Consider the following 17378-nt stretch of genomic DNA (forward strand, 5'->3'; position numbering starts at 1 on the left):
TTGTCAGTGTTACAGATGACTTCCACGTTGCTTAATTCAGTGATCCTTATCTTCCTTTACCTATTATTGTGATTGTCTTGAAATTCTTTCTTTGCTATTTCCAGAATATCTTCTCTTCTGGTTTTCCTCTAACCCCACTAGTTATTCTTCAATCCCTTTGCTGATTCTTCACATTTTCCTCGGACTCATCCCTTAGACCTTTCTTTTTCCTATAAATTCTAACTTCCTTGGTAATGCTCAGTCTAATTCATAGTGCTTTTAAATCTGTGGCACAGGCTTCTTCCCTCAATTCCAGGTTCACATCCTGCATCCTACCTCATATCTCTGTTGGATGTCTAATTAGGCATCTAGGAATTTTTAACATGTCCAAAACCGTACCTGGATTTCCTCCCCAGACTTTCGTCTTTTAGTCTCCACTCTGGTCCAAGTCACTTTCATTTCTTTCATGTTTCTTTCTTGGTTTCCCTACTCCCAGCCTTGCCTTTTTCAATGTGCTCTCAACATTGTAGCACAGAACACTCTGACTTTGCTTTTTCTTTTTTTTAAAGGGAAAAATCCAGAACTCTTACCATAATCTTACATGATTGCCCCCGTGCTACCTTCTGACTTCATCTACTGTACTTCTTGCATATTCTACTCCAGTCACACTGACATTCTTGATTTTCTTTGAACATTTTCCTTGAGCATTCTCACCTCAGGGACTTTGTATATTTTGTTCTTCCTTTTCCCCTCTACCATGTGTGCTTTTTTTAGCTGCATGGTTTGTTTTCTCTCTGCTTACTCAAGTGTCACATCACTATCTCTCAGGGATTCCTTTTTTGACTACTTCATTTACAGTTGGCAATCCTGTCCCTTACATATCATATTGCCTTCCCTGCTTTGTTTTATCTATAATTCTTACCACCATCTAACATGCTGATATACTATACACTTTGTTTTGTTTATATATCTCTGTTAGAATGCAGGCTCCATGAGGGCTGATATTTTTGTCTGTTTTGTCTGGGGCTGAGAAAATGTCTGCTTCATTATCGGTTGTAGATGCTCAATAGATATTTGAATTATTGATTATAAGTTTTTTACTTTTATTTTTATTGAAATAGCAATGTTATAACATTGAATATTTAATTTCCTAATTTAAAAAACCTCTTTTAAAACTTGGGTGTTTAAAAAAAAAAAAACTTGGGTGTTTATTGTAATTGAAAGAAAGAAATCTTTTGTAGGGAAAATCAGTATTTAGTTGTATAAGATGTTACAGATACTTAGAAACCGTATTATAACATTTATCATTATAAATGTTTTTTGTTGGCACAGCATTATATGTACCTGTTGCATACAAGGTGTTTAGGCTGCCTAAAGAGACAGTACTCCTTAGGCAGGGTCTAGATGTCCCCTCAGTTTATGCTAGCAGCATTGGAAGGATGTGATAAGTTAAATTTGAGGGATCAGAGAGAATCAGCAGGAGATACTAAGAATTTCTGGTATGAAGCCACAGGCAGTTGGTGTTCTGCCCTCATTTAGGCTGACAGCTTGGGGCCAGCAGTGCTGGACCTGTTGATGGTGTTCAGAGCTCCAGAGAAGACACTATCATTCTTTGCCCAGGTCTGTTTCTGTTATTCATCAGTCAATAAGATCTAGTGTTTACATTTTTAGGTTTGCTTTGTTAGGTAGCTTTCCTCATCAACAGTGTATTCTAAACTTTCTCTGTGGGGGGGGGGGATTTTGGAAATATTGCTGTATGCATTTGATTTTGACCTTCATCTCAGTTATAGGACATGTAGAAATATGAAGCTCTTTAGCTCAGGGGTCCCCAATCTCTTGGATCTAATACCTGGTAAGAGGTGGAGCTGATGTAATAATAATAAAGGGCACAGTAGATATAATACACTCGAATCATCCAACCCCTCTCCCCCATCCGTAGAAAGATTGTCTTCCACAGAGTCAGTCCCTAATGCCAAAAAAGCTGGGGACCGTTGCTTTAACTCATCAACTTACTGATGTGAGAAGCAGCCATCAGGTGAAACTGATAGAGGGAGTTGAGGGCAGAGAGATCTGTGCAAGTTTTTTTTTTTAAGGAAGATACCTATTTTTTTTCCTTAAAGAGGTTGATCTATAAATAATTACAAGCTGAATTAGTAAAATGTAAGGCTTATGAATTTACCAGGGTTTTAGGCAATTCAAAGAAAAATGCTTGAGTATTCATTGGTAAGGGGTGATTTAAATGGAGTGTCATGTATTTTCTGTCAAGTATTTCATCTGTCCTAAATGAATTATGGGCCATTTAACTTTTCGCTTCAGGTTTCAGAGTTTTGTTATATAGCTTTTAAACGGGTACAGAGGAAGTCTCATGTTCCAGTCGGCAATGGGAAACAGAATTAGGGTAGGGGCGTGAAAACTTGGTTTTGTGGAAGGGTGTGTGTGTGCTCAGTAGTGTCTGACTCTTTGCCACCCATGGAGTGTAGCATGCCAGACTCCTCTGTCTGTGGAATTTTCTAGGCAAGAATACTGGAGCGGGTTGCCATTTCCTACTCAAGGGGATCTTCTTGACCCAGGGATCGAACCCATGTGTTTCTTGCGTCTCCTGCATTGGAGGTTGGATTCTTTACCGCTATGCCACCTGGGAAGCCCTGGGGAAGGGTATCTATGCTAATTTGATCAATTGAAATTAGTTGTTTGCTTGTTTCTTAAGTATGTGAAGGGTACTTTTTATAGAATGATGACAGAAATTGGCAAAACCTCAAGGGCAATTTGGAGAAGGCAATGGCAACCCACTCCAGTACCCTTGCCTGGAAAATCCCATGGATGGAGGAGCCTGGTGGGCTTCAGTCCATGGGGTCACTAAGAGTTGGACACGACTGAGCGACTTCACTTTCACTTTTCACTTTCATGCATTGGAGAAGGAAATGGCAACCCACTCCAGTGTTCTTGCCTGGAGAATCCCAGGGACGGGGGAGCCTGGTGGGCTGCCGTCTATGGGGTCGCACAGAATCGGACACAACTGAAGTGACTTAGCAGCAGCAGCAAGGACAATTCCCAAGAAATTGCTGCCTCTCAGTGTTGCCTGATTTTTTGTCCAATTCTATCACAGATTGGTTATATATTCTATTCTGTACTAGTTAATTTGTGCTTTCTTGGGGAAGATGGAGGTGCTCCTGGAAAATGATTATTTCATGGTTTCAGGCACATTTTGGTTTTTTTTGGCATACACATGTTTCCAGTTTTAGAATGGCTTAGTGCTGCATATTTTGCAGTTGAGAGAAAGGAAACATTGATTTTGTGTGAATGTGGCAAAGAGATCAAGGAAATTAACAGATGTTTGACAATAATATTTTGAAAGATTGTTGTTGAGAGATTGCTGGGAAATGCAGAAACTAAAAGACAACATTTCTATGTTCTGCAGTGCAGTTTTCCTTTTTCTATACTTAGACAACATGTGTTAGCTTCTGTGGATATAGTTTGATAAACTTTTCAGTCCTCTAAAGATCAATGCAGAGTACATCATGTGAAATGCTGGACTGGATGAAGCAGAAGCTGGAATCAAGATTGCTGGCAGAAATATCAATAACCTCAGATATGCAGATGACACCACCCTTATGACAGAAAGCGAAGAGGAACTAAAGAGCCTCTTGATGAAAGTGAAAGAGGAGAGTGAAAAAGTTGGCTTAAAACTCAACATTCAAAAAACGAAGATCATGGCACACAGTCCCGTCACTTCATGGCAAATAGATTGGGAAACAATGGAAACAGTGACAGACTTTATTTTCTTGGGCTCCAAAATCACTGCAGATGGTGACTGCAGCCATGAAATTAAAAGACATTTGCTCCTTGGAAGAAAACCTATGACCAACCTAGACAGCATATTAAAAAGCAGAGACATTACTTTGCCAACAAAGGTCAGTATAATCAAAACTGGTTTTTTCAGTAGTCATGTATGGATGTGAGAGTTGGACTATAAAGAAAGCTGAGCGCCGAAGAATTGATGCTTTTGAACTGTGGTGTTGGAGAGGACTCTTGAGAGTCCCTTGGACTGCAAGGAGATGCAGCCAGTCCATCCTAAAGGAAATTAGTCCTGAATATTCATTGGAAAGACTGGTGCTGAAGCTGAGGCTCCAGTACTTTGGCCACCTGATGTGAAGAACTGACTCACTGGAAAAAGACCCTGATGCTGGGCAAGATTGAAGGTGGGAGGAGAACGGGGGGACGACAGAAGATGAAATGGTTGGATGGCATCAGTTCAGTTCAGTCGCTCAGTTGTGTCCGACTCTTTGCGACCCCATGAACCACAGCACGCCAGGCCTCCCTGTCCATCACCAACTCCCAGAGTTCACCCAAACTCATGTCCATTTAGTCGGTAAGACATGAGTTTGAGCAGACTCTGGGAGTTGGTGATGAATAGGGAGGCCTGGCGTGCTGCAGTGTATGGGGTCCCAAAGAGTCGGACATGACTGAGCGACTGAACTGAAAGATCTAAGCAGATAATTTTAATTTTAAATCAGTGTGGTCAGTTTCAGCATGTAGTTTTCCCTCTTCTTTCTCCATAGGGGATATATGGATCAGAAAACTGATTTTTCCTTTTCTTTTAGTGGTTACCTTAAAGATTAAAATATGCACTCTTGACCTCAAAATGTAATGTTACTTTGTACTTTCTACCTTATTCTATGACATTGGTAAAATTGTTTTCTAATTATTACATTCTCCAACTTACATTATTGTTGTATATTTCAATTCTGTATTTTTATTCTCTCTAGACATTTATTTACTACTGACAGTTGAAATAGCACAAAATATTTTCTTCCTGTTGTTTAAACTTTTAGTAAGCATAGGAAAAAAAATCTAGTTTTATACTGTCTGTCCTAATTATTATGTATTATTCAAACCATCCAGTGTGGGCTTCCCAAGTGGCTCAGTGGTAAAGAATCCACCTGGTAATGCAGGAGATGCAAGAGACACCAGTTTTATCCCTGGGTCGGGAAGATCCCCTAGAGGAGGTAATGGCAACCCACTCCAGTGTTCTTGCTTGGAAAATACCATGGACAGAGGAGCCTGGAGGGCTACAGGCCATGGGGTCACAAAGAGTTGGACACGATTGAGCACACACCACCTCCTTTGGCAAACCACTCAGTGTAAAGCCACCAAGCTCTTCTGTATACTTCTTCACAAGCCCTTTAGCTTCAATTTGTTTTTTTACTTTTGTGTTGGATTCCTCTCTTGACTTTAGCTTTCTGAAATACACAGGGAACCATGAGACAGAGTGTTTCTTAGGCCAAATGAAAAAATAGATCTAATGTTTATTAACATCAGCAAGATATTCCTAATGTATGATTGCCTTGTAAGTAACTGACATCTAGGTAGGGAGGAAAGCGATATAGGAAGGATGACAGGGCTTATTAAAATTGTTGTTGGGCCCTCTTCAGATTCTTGGACAGTAATACCTTAGAAATACGAATATTGCTCCCACAAGATTCTTAAGGTTTTTAATGAAAGGATAGCTTGTGCACATGGGAAAAGGTGGAAAAGAGTGCCAAATTCTGGAGAACTTTCAGGGAAGTCTGGTTTTAAAGGGATTGTGAGGGAGGAGGCCTCAGTGTGCTTGATTAGCTTGTGCTCAATTCTTGGATTGGTTGGCACCAAGGTGAAGTTTCAGGTATCATCAACCTCCTGGTTTCAAATGTTCTGGTGTCTACGTGCTTGCAGTCAGCAGATTTCATCTGGAGGGAGTCTTCCTCCTATAAAAACAACTTAGAAATGTGTGTCAGGCTTTTATATCTTTCAGGGAACTGGAAGTTCAATGATTCTGCTTTGTGGCAGATTTATATGTCCATGCATCAGTGGAACAGAGATAATTTTTTATTCCTGTGGGTCTCTGGGTATTACAACCCATTCCAGTACTCTTGCCTGGGAAATCTCATGGACGGAGGAGCCTGGTAGGCTGCAGTCCATGGGGTCGCTAAGAGTCGGACACGACTGAGTGACTTCACTTTCACTTTTCACTTTCATGCACTGGAGAAGGAAATGGCAACCCACTCCAGTGTTCTTGCCTGGAGAATCCCAGGGATGGGGGAGCCTGGTGGGCTGCCATCTATGGGGTCGCACAGAGTTGGACACAACTGAAGCGACTTAGCAGCAGCAGCAGCTGGGTGTTATCTCTGAGGCCCAAGCCTTCAGGTACTTTTGTTCTACCAAGCCTGTCAAGGCCACTTGCTCAAGGCCATTTTCTTGGTTCTTTTCTAAAATGGTATTCTTGTCTTGCTGTCTCAAAATCATTGTTCATCTTTCACTCAACATGATTGTTTTAAGATTCATGCATGTTTCTGGATGTATCAACAGATTATTATGTTGTGTGAATATACTGCAGTTTGTAGATTTGCCTGTTGATGGACATTAGACTTGTTTCCACTTTCTGGCTAATACAAATAAAACTTTTACAAAATTTGTGTTATTCTGTGGCCTTATGCTTTTTTTTTCTCTTTGGTAGATACCTAAGACTAGAATTGCTAAGAGTAAGTGTATAGTTAACTTCTTAAGATGCTGCCTGTGACTTGTCTTCATTCTCTCAGTGTCTTTGAAGGATCATAAGTACTTGATTTTGATGAAGTTCACCCTATCTTTTTTTTTTTAATAGATTGTGTTTTTGATTTGTATATAAAGACAACTTTTCATAGCCCAAGGTTACAATACCCAATTGTTCCACCACTATTTGTTTAAAAAAACTATCCTTTCTCCACTAGATTGCCTTTGTATCTGTGGTGAGAATCAGTGTATGTGTGGGTCTATTTCTGGACTATCCTGCTCCATTGATATATGTATCTTTCTTTATACCAGAACCACATTGCTTTGATTACTGTTAATCTGAAATTAGGCCCTCTGAGTCTTCTACTTTTGTTCTTTTTCAATATCATGTTGGCTGTTTAATTTTTAAAACATTTTAAAATTTACTAAAAAAATTTTTTTGGAGTATAGTGGATTTACAATATTGTGTTAGTTTCAGATGTACAGCAAAATAAATCATTTATATATTACAGGTATCTTTTTTCAGATTCTTTTCCCTTATAGGTAATTGAGGATTGAGTAGAGTTCCTTGTGCTATACAGAAGGTCCTTAATTAGTTATCTATTTTATATATAGTAGTGTGTATATATCAATCTCAGTCTCCCAATTTATCCCTTCTCCCCACCCACTCCACTTCCCCCTTGCTCCCTGGTAAATACATGTTTGTTTTCTACATCTGTGACTCTATTTCTGTTTTGAAAATAAGTTCATTTGAACCTTTTTTGTTTCTAAATTCCACATATAAATGATATGATATGATATTTATCTTTTTATGGTCTGACTTACTTTACTCATTATGATAATCTCTAGGTTGATCAATGTTGCTGCAAATGGCATTATTTTGTTTTTTTACGGCTGAGTAATATTCCATTGTATGTAAGTACCACATCTTCTTTACCCACTCCTCTGTCAGTGGACATTCAGGTCGCTTCCATGTCCTGGCTGTTGTAAACAGTGCTGCAGTGAACACTGGGGTGCATGTATCTTTTCAAATTGTAGTTTTCTCTGGATATATGCCCAAGAGTGGGATTGCTGGATCATATGATAGTTCTATATTTTTTGAAGGAAGCTTCATACTGTTCTCCATAATGGTTGTACCAATGTGCATTCCTACCCACAGTGTAGGAAGGTTCCTTTTTCTCCACAGCCTCTCCAGCATTTATTGTTTGTAGATTTTGTGATGATAGCCATTATGATTGTTATGAAATATTATCTCATTGTAGTTTTGATTTGCATTTCTCTAATAAGTGATGTTAAGTATATTTTCATGTGCTTTTTGCCATCTGTATGTGTTTGGAGAAATGTCTATTTAGATCTTCCACCCATTATTTGAGTTGTTTCTTTTTTTGATATTGAGCTTGCATAATCTATATGTTTTGTAAATTACTCCCTTCTTGGTTGCTTGGCTTGCAAACACTTTATCTCACGTGGCTTGTGGAATCTTAGTTCCCTAACCAGGGCTTGAACCTGCACCTTCAGCTGTCTTTTGGTTTTATGATTTCCTTTGCTGTGCAAAAGTTATTAAGTTTAATTAGGTCCAATTTGTTTATTTTTGTTTTTATTTTCATTACTCTAGGAGGTGAATCAAAAAAGATACGTATGTGATTGATGTCAGAAAGTGTTCTGCCTTTGTTTTCCTCTTAAGAGTTTTATAGCATCTGGCCTTACATTTAGATCTTTATTCCATTTCAAGTTTATTTTTGTGCATGGTGTTAGTTGGATCAAACCAGTCAATCCTAAAGGAAATCAACCCTGAATACTCAGTGGAAGGACTGATGCTAAAACTGAAGTTCCAGTGCTTTGGCCACCTGATGTGAAGCGCCAACTCACTGGAAAAGACCCTGATGCTGGGAAAATTGAAGGCAAAAGGAGAAGAGGGTGGCAGAGGATAAGATGGTTAGAAGCATCACTGACTTAGTGGACATGAACTTGAGAAGAATCCTGGAGCTAGTGAAGGACAGGGAAGCCTGGTGTGCTGCAGTCCATGGAGTCGCAAAGAATTGGACACAGCTTAGTGACTGAACAACAACAAATGGTGTTAGTGTTCTAATTTCATTTCTTTCCCTGAAAGTGGATCTTTACTCTGAAATTTCAGCACATCTTTCTTATGTGTTTATTTTTATTTATAATTTATTTATTTGGCTGTGCCAGGTCATAGTTGTGGCATGTGGTATCTAGTTCCCTGTCCAGGGATTGAACCTGGGCCCCTGCATTGGGAGCACAGAGTCTTAACTGCTGGACTAGGGAGGCCCCTAATTTCATTTCTTTTGTATATAGTAGTCCAGTTTTCCTATTACCATTTATTGAAAAGACTGTCTTTTCTCCCTTGTATATTTTTGCCTCCTTTGTCATAGATTAGGTGACCATAGGTGTATAGGTTTACTTCTGGACTTTTTATCCTGTCCCATGGCTCTATATTTCTGTTTTTGTGCCAGCTCCATACTGTTTGGATTACTGTACCTTTGAAGTACAGTCTGAAGTCAGGGAGCCTCATTTCTTCTAGCTCTGTTTTTCTTTCTCAAGATTGCTTTGGCTATTCAGGGTCTTTTATGTTTCCATATAAATTGGAAACATTTTTTGTTGTAATTCTGTGAAGGATGCCATTGGTAATTTGATAGGTGTTGCATTGAATCTGTAGATTGCTTTGAATTGTATAGTCATTTTGACTATATTCTTTCAATCCAAGAACACAGTGTATCTCTCCAGCTGTTTGTGCCATCTTTGATTTCTTTCATCAGCATTTTATAGTTTTCTGAGTACAGGTGTTTTGCCTCCTTAGGTAGGTTTATTCTTCAGTATTTTATTCTTTTTGATGCAACAGTAAATGGAATCATTTCCTTAATTTCTGATTTTCTGTTGTTAGTGTATAGAAATGTAAGAAATTTCTGTATGTTAATTTTATATCCTGCAACTTTACCACATTCATTGAGTTCTAGTAGTTTTCTGGTATTATCTTTAGGATTGTCTCTGTGTAGAATCATGTCATTTGCAAACAATGATAGTTTTACTTCTTCTTTTTCAATTAGATTTCCTTTTATTTCTTTTTCTTCTCAGAAAGCTGTAGCTAGAACTTTGAAAACTATGTGAATTAAAGTGGTTAGAGTGGACATCCTTTTCTTGTTCCTGATTTTAGAAAAACTAAGTTTTTCTCTCTTGAGAATGATGTTAACTGTGAGTTTGTTGTATATGGCCTTTTATTATGTTGAGATAGTTTCCCTCTATGCCCACCTTCTGGAGAGGGTTTTTTTTTTTGTTATCATAAATGGGTGCTGAATTTTGTCAGAAGTTTTTTCTGCATCTATTGAGATGATTACGTTTTTATTCTTCAGTTTGTTAATGTGTTGTATCATGTTGGTTTGCATATGCTGAAGAACGTTTGCATCCCTTGGATAAATCTCACTTGATCATGACGTATGATCCTTTTAATGTGTTGTTGGATTGAGTTTGCTAGTATTTTGAGGATTTTTGCATCTGTGTTCATCAGTGATGCTGGCCTGTATTTTTTTTTTTTTTTTTTGGTGGTATGTTGTCCAGTTTTGGTTTCAGGGTAATAGTGGAATGAGCTTCCTTCCTCTGCAGTTGATGGAAGTTTCAGGAGGATAGATGTTCACTCTTCTCTAAATGTTTGATAGAATTTGCCTGTGAAACCATCTGGTCCTGGAGTTTTTTTTGTTACTGGAAGTTTTTAAATCAGTTTCAATTTCAGTTCCTGTGATTGGTCTGTTCATATTTTCTATTTCTTCCTGGTTCAGCCTTGAAAGTTTGTAGCTTTCTAAGAATTTTTCCATTTCTTCCAAATAGTCCATTTTATCAGCATATAATTTCTTGTAGTAGTTTCTTATGATCCTTTGTAATTCTGTGATATCAGTTGTAACTTCTTTTTCATTTCTAATTTTATTGATTTGAGCTTTCCTCCCACCCCCTTTTTTATGATGAGTCTAGCTAAAGGCTTATCAACTTTATCTTTTCCAAGAACCAGCTTTTACTGTCAATGATCTTTTCTATTGCTTTCTTCATCTCTAATTCATTTATTTCTGCTCTGATCTTTATGACTTCTTTCCTTCTACCAACTTTGGGTTTTGTTTGTTCTTTCTCTAGTTTCCTTAGGTATAAGGTTAGGGTTTTTTGAAAAATAATTTTATTTATTTATTTTTGGTTGCGTTGGGTCTTCATTGCTGCATGTGGGCTTTCTCTATTTGTGGCAAGCAGGGGCTGTTCATCATTGTGATACAGGGGCTTTAGGCACATGGGCTTCAATAGTTGCAACATGTTTCTCAATAGTTGTGGCTTGTGGGTTCTAGAGTATGGGCTCAGGCATTGTGATGCATGGACTTAGTTGCTCTGCAGCATGTGGAATCTTCCTGGACCAGGGATCAAATCTGTGTCCTCTGCATTGGCAAGTGGATTCTTATCCAGTGTACCACCAGGGAAGTCCCTGTTTGTTTATTTTTGGTTACACTTGGTCTTCCTTGCTGCAGGTGGGCTTTCTCTAGTTATGGCAAGCTGGGGCTACTCTTCTTTATGATGCACGGGCTTTTCATGTGGTGGCTTCTCTTGTTGTGGAGCACAGGCTCTAGGTGCATGGGCTTCAGTATTTGCAGCATGTGGGCTCAGTAGTTGTGACTCGCAGGCCCTATGGGCTCAGTAGTTGTGGTGCACAGGCTTAGTTTCTCCACAGCATGTGGAAGCTTCCCAGACTAGGCATCAAACCCATGTCCCCTGCACTGGCAGGCAGGTTCTCATCCACTGTACCTCCAGGGAAGTCCAGGTTAGGTTGTTTGAGAGTTTTCTTGTTTCTTGAGGTGAGGTGAGATTGTATTGCTACAGTACAATCTATTGTATTTGTGTGTTTTACAGTTGTTGTTATTTTTCCCTGTAATTGATAGTGTTGGAAAAGATGCCTGATATGATTTCAGTTTTCTTAAATTTACTGAGGCTTAATTTATGGTCCAAGATGTGATCAATGCTGGAGAATGTTCCATGTGTGCTTGAAGAAAGTATATTCTGCTGCTTTCAGATGGAATGACCTATAAATATATAAATATAAAGTTCATTTGGTCTAATGTATCATTTACAGCTTTTATTTCCTTATTGATTTTCTGTCTGGATGATCTATCCATTGGTATAACTGGAGTGTTCAAGGCCTCCACCATTACTGTGTTACTATTGATTTCCCTTTTTATGGCTATTAATATTTGCTTTATATATTGAGGTGCTCCTGTGTTGGGTGTATATATATTTACAATTCTTAAATTTTCTTATTGGATTGATCCCTTGATCATTATGTAGTGTCCTTCCTTATCTGTGTTGGGTATTTGATTGAGATCCTTTACATTTCCATGTGAATTTTCTAATTCTCTTGTTGATTTCTACAAAGAAAGCCTGATGAGATTTTATTGTATATGTATTTCCATTTGGGGAGAACTGGCATCTTAACAATACTGAATGTTCTGATCCATGAATGTGATATCTGTCCATTTGTGTATGTTTTCCTTAACTTTTTTCAACAGTGTTTGATAATTTGGGGTGCACTAATTTTCCACATGTTTCATCAGTTTTATCTCTTAAGTATTTAATTTTTTTGATGGTATTGCAAATGTTTGTATTTTCTATTTCAGTTTCTCATTGTTCATTGCTAGTTGATTTTTTCCCCTCTTTTTTTATTGTGGTAAATTATATCTCTAACATAAAATTTACCATTTTGAAGTGTAGAGTTCAGTGGCTTTTAATACATTAACATTGTTATACAACAATTCTCACCATCCATCTGCAGACTTTTTTCATCTTCCCAACAAAAACTCTATACCAGTTAAATAGTAACTGCCCATTCCTCACTCCCTGAATCTCCTGGCAGCCATCATTCTACTTTCTGTGTCTATTGATTTGACTACTCTGGGTACCTCATATAAGTGAAGTCTTATCATATTTATCCTTTTGTGACTGGCTTATTTTATTTAGCATAATGTGTTCAAGATTCATTCATGTTGTAGCATGTGTCAGAATTTTCTTTTAAATCTGGATCCTCAGCAGTGGCCACAGGACTGGAAAAGGTCAGTTTTCATTCCAATCCCAAAGAAAGGCAATGCCAAAGAATGCTCAAACTACCACACAATTGCACTCATCTCTCACGGTAGCAAAGTAATGCTCAAAATTCTCCAAGCCAGGCTTCAAACAGTACATGAACCGTGAACTTCCAGATGTTCAAGCTGGATTTAGAAAAGGCAGAGGAACCAGAGATCAAATTGCCAACATCCATTGGCTCATCGAAAAAGCAAGAGAGTTCCAGAAAAGCATCTACTTCTGCTTTATTGACTATGCCAAAGCCTTTGACTATGTGGATCACAACAAACTGTGGAAAATTCTGAAAGAGATGGGAATACCAGACCACCTGACCTGCCTCCTGAGAAATCTTTATGCAGGTCAGGAAGCAACAGTTAGAACTGGACATGGAACAACAGACTGGTTCCAAATCAGGAAAGGAGTACATCAAGGCTGTATATTGTCATCCTGCTTATTTAGCTTATATGCAGACTGTATCATGTGAAAAGCTGGACTGGATGAAGCAGAAGCTGGAATCAAGATTGCTGGGAGAAATATCAATAACCTCAGATATGCAGATGACACCACCCTTATGGCAGAAAGTGAAGAAGAACTAAAGAGCCTCTTGATGAAAGTAAAAGAGGAGAGTGAAAAAGTTGGCTTAAAACTCAACATTTAGAAAACTAAGATCCATGCATCCAGTCCCATCACTTCATGGCAAATAGATGGGGAAACAGTGAAAACAGTGACAGACTTTATATTTTTGGGCTCTAAAATCACAGCAGATGGTGGTGACTGCAGCCATGAAATTAAAAGACGCTTGCTCCTTGGAAGAAAAGTTATGACCAACCTAGACGGCATATTAAAAAGCAGAGACATTACTTTGCCGACAAAGGTCCAGCTAGCCAAAGCTATGGTTTTTCCAGTAGTCATGTATGGATGTGAGAGTTGGACTATAAATAAAGCTGAGTGCTGAAGAATTGATGCTTTTGAACTGTGGTGTTGGAGAGGACTCTTGAGAGTCCCTTGGACTGCAAGGAGATCCAACCAGTCCATCCTAAAGGAGATCAGTCCTGAATGTTCATTGGAAGGTCTGATGTTGAAGCTGAAACTCCCAATATTTTGGCCACCTGATGGCGAAGAACTGAGTCATTGGAAAAGATCCTGATGCTGGGAAAGATTGAAGATGGGAGGAGAAGGGGATGACAGAGAATGAGATGGCTGGATGGCATCACTGACTCAATAGACCTGAGTTTGAATAAACTCTGGGAGTTGGTGATAGACAGGGAGGCCTGGCGTGCTCAGTCCATGGGGTCGCTAAGAGTTGGACATGACTGAGTAACTGAACTGAATATTCTATTGTATGTACAGTTGACTCTTGTAGAACATGGTTTGAACAGTTTATGTACACTTATGTGCAGATTTTTTTTCAGTAGTAAATACTTCTGAACTCCACGATCACTGTTGGTTGAATCCATGGATGCAGAGAAACCTTAGATACTGAGAGCCACCTTTAAGTTATATGTGAATTTTTGAGGGTACTGATTGTTGGCATCCTTAACCCCCACATTATTCAAGGATCACCTGTATATACCATATTTTGTTTATTCATTCACGGTTATTCATTCTAACACTGTTCATCACTAGACACTTGGGTTGTTTCCATCTTTTGGTTTTTGTGAATAATGCTGCTGTTTATATAGACATACAAATATCTGTTCCAGTACCTGCTTTCAGTTCATTTTGGTGTGTACCCAGAAGGGGATTGTTGGATTGTATTGTGGTGCTAGTGGTAAAGAACCCACCTGCCAACGCAGGAGACTTAAGGAATGTCGGTTCGATCTCTGTCAGGAAGATCCCCTGGAGGGAGGGCATGGCAACCCACTCCAGTATTGCCTTGAGAATCCCCATGGACAGAGGAGTCTGGCTGGCCACAGTCCATAGGGTCGCAAAGAGTCTGACATGACTGAAGTGACTTGGCACATGCACGGTAATTTTATGTTTCATTTTTTGAGGAACTGCCGTACTCTTTTTCCATAGTGGCTGTACCGTTTACATTCCCACCAGCAATGCACAAGAATTCCAGTTTCTCCACATTCTTGGCCACACTTGTTTTCTATTTTTGTTTTGTTTTTGTTAGTAGTAGCCATCTTAATGGGTGTGAAATGGTTTCTCATTGTGGTTTTAATTTGCATTTCCCTGATGGTTAGTGATGTTAAGCATCTTTTCATGTGCTTATTGGCCATTTGTGTATCTCTTTTTAAAGAAATGTCTATTCAAGTCCTTTGCCCATTTTAAAATCAGACTATGTTTTTGTTGAGTTGTAGGAGTTATTTATTCTGAGTATTGACTCCTTGTCAGAAGTATTGGGTTGGCCAAAAAGTTTGTTTGAGTTTTGTTCAGGTTTTCCTGTAAGATGGTGCAGCAAAACCTGAACGGACTTTTTGCCCAGTCCAATGTTATCTGCAAATATTTTTTCTCATTCTGTGAGTTTGCATTTTATTCTAGTGTTTTTCAATGTACAAAAGTTTTGAATTCTAATAAAGTCAAATTTATATATTTTTTCTTTTGTTGCTTATGCTTTTGGTGTCATAACGAAGAAGTGGTTGTCAAATCCAGTATCATGAAGCTTTTGCCTTATGTTTTCTTCCAAGAATTTTATAGTTTTAGCTCTTACCTTTAGAACTTTGATCCATTTTAAATTAACTTTTGTATGTGGTATAGGTAAGCATCCAACTTCATTTTTTCACATGTATATACCTAGTTTTCCCAACACTATTTGTTGAACAGAGCCTGTTCTTTTCCCATTGAATGATCTTGGCATGCTTGTTGAAAATAATTTGGCTGTGGATATGCAGTATTATTTCTGGGGTATTCATTCTACTCCATTAGTCTGTATGTCTTTAATGCCACTACCACACTGTTTTGATTACTTTGACTTGTAGTCACCTTTGAAATCAGGAAATGTGAGAGCTTTAACAAGATTGCTTTGGCTATGTGAAATCTCCTGAGGGTATGAACTTTAGGATGAATCCCAGCAAATTGATTCAGTACATACATACTTTTTCACTATAGGTTATTACAAGATTTTGAATATAGTTCCCTGTGATACACAGTAGAAACTAGTTGGGTATCTATTTTATATATAGTGGTCTGTATCTGCTAGTCCCAAACTCCCAATTTATTCCTCACCCTCTGCCCCTTTGGTAACCATTGGTTTGTTTTCTCTATTTGAGTCTTTTTAAATAAGTCCATTTATATAATGTTTTAGATTACACATAAAAGTGATATCACAGTATATTTGTCTTTTCTGACTTTGCTTCTTTTAGTGTGATAATTTCCGGGTCCATCCGTGTTGTTGTGGATGACATTATTTCATTCTTTTGTAAGTCTGAGTAGGGATTTAGTAAATTGGTAAAGATAACCCTGTATGCGAGACAGCAAAAGAGACACATATATAGAACAGTATTATGGACTCTATGGGAGAGGGCGAGGGTGAGATGATATGAGAGAATGCCATTGAAGCATGTAAATTATCATATGTGAAACGAATTGCCAGTCCAGGTTTGATGCATGATACAGGGTGCTCAGGGCTGGTGCACCAGGATGACCCGGAGGGATGGAATGGGGAGGGAGGTAGGAGGGGGGTTCTGGAAGGGGAACACATGTATACCCATGGTGGATTCATGTCAATGTATGGCAAAACAAATACAATATTGTAAAGTTAAAAAATAAACTAATTAAAAAAATAAAACAATAATGATGGTTCTGCTGATAATGACCTTTCAAAGGACCTAGAGGGATGGAAGCCATTGTTGTTCATTTGCTTAGTTGTGTCTGACTCTTTGCAACCCCATGGACTGCAGCATGCCAGGCTTCCCTGTCCTTTACCATCTTCTGGAGCTTGCTCAAACTCATGTCCATTGAGTTGGTGATGCCATCCAACCATCTCGTCCTCTGTTGTCCCCTTCTCCTCCTGCCTTCAGTCTTTCCCAGCATCAGAGTCTTTTAGGAAAACCAGGCCAGTGATATTTCACTGAAGACGAGAGTATTCAAGATTTACATTTCCTTGCATAAATCTTGGTGGTGGTATATATTATTTCTTAACAAATTCCTGATTGTGCTGAGTTTGCAGTCTCCCACATTACATGAATGCCTAAGTTACTTAAACCATCTGAAATCCTGAATTATCATTGATCATTTAAGAATCTCAATTTTAATTCTTGGTTCTTTTCAACATCTTTAATATTGACCCCTTCCTGATTATCATTTTCATCTAAACCTGTATATAAACTTTGTTTTACAAAGATTGAGTTCTTGTACTTATTACGTATCCTTAAATGCATGCAAGTATAAACAATATTTTCCCCATTTTATGCTGATTTTACTTGTTACAGTTTTGCATTTATGATGTATCATTGTTCCTGGACTTTGTACCCACTAAAAACAGCCTCCCTGCTGAAGTTCTTGAATGAGACAGCTTCATAGAAATTGTGAGGATAGCTTTGCGTACAGTATTGTTAGGACACCATGTCTTAGATGTACATATTGTAATTTATTTTTTGAAAAATTTCTTACAGGCAAAATGTGAACATTATAAGAAAAAACGGATGGAGCAACAAGAGACTATTGCTGCTTTGCAGAAGGATATCTATAGGTTAACACAGGAAGAAGAAGAACGCATCATCACTCAAAATAGAGTGTTTTCTTATCTCTGCAAAAGAGTTCCTCATACCATCTTGGATAAACAGTAATGTTTGCTACATAAATTGATATGTAGCTAGATTCTTCAT

At 38.3% G+C, this 17378-nt stretch overlaps 1 protein-coding gene across 43 annotated transcripts in view; it reads left to right on the forward strand.

Moving 5' to 3' along the window:
- Positions 1-17378, forward strand: part of CEP70 (centrosomal protein 70) — a 119837-nt gene that overhangs the window by 37450 nt on the left and 65009 nt on the right. For all 43 annotated transcript variants that reach the window (XM_081574060.1, XM_081574062.1, XM_081574070.1 and 40 more), the window contains one exon: positions 17166-17335. In XM_081574060.1, the coding sequence (XP_081430186.1) occupies positions 17166-17335 (170 nt within the window). The remainder of the gene's footprint in view (positions 1-17165; positions 17336-17378) is intronic.

This window comes from Giraffa tippelskirchi, chromosome 2 (assembly GCF_054371585.1).
Source record: "Giraffa tippelskirchi isolate mGirTip1 chromosome 2, T2T-mGirTip1v1.2.pri, whole genome shotgun sequence".
Classification (NCBI taxonomy): Eukaryota; Metazoa; Chordata; class Mammalia; order Artiodactyla; family Giraffidae; genus Giraffa; species Giraffa tippelskirchi.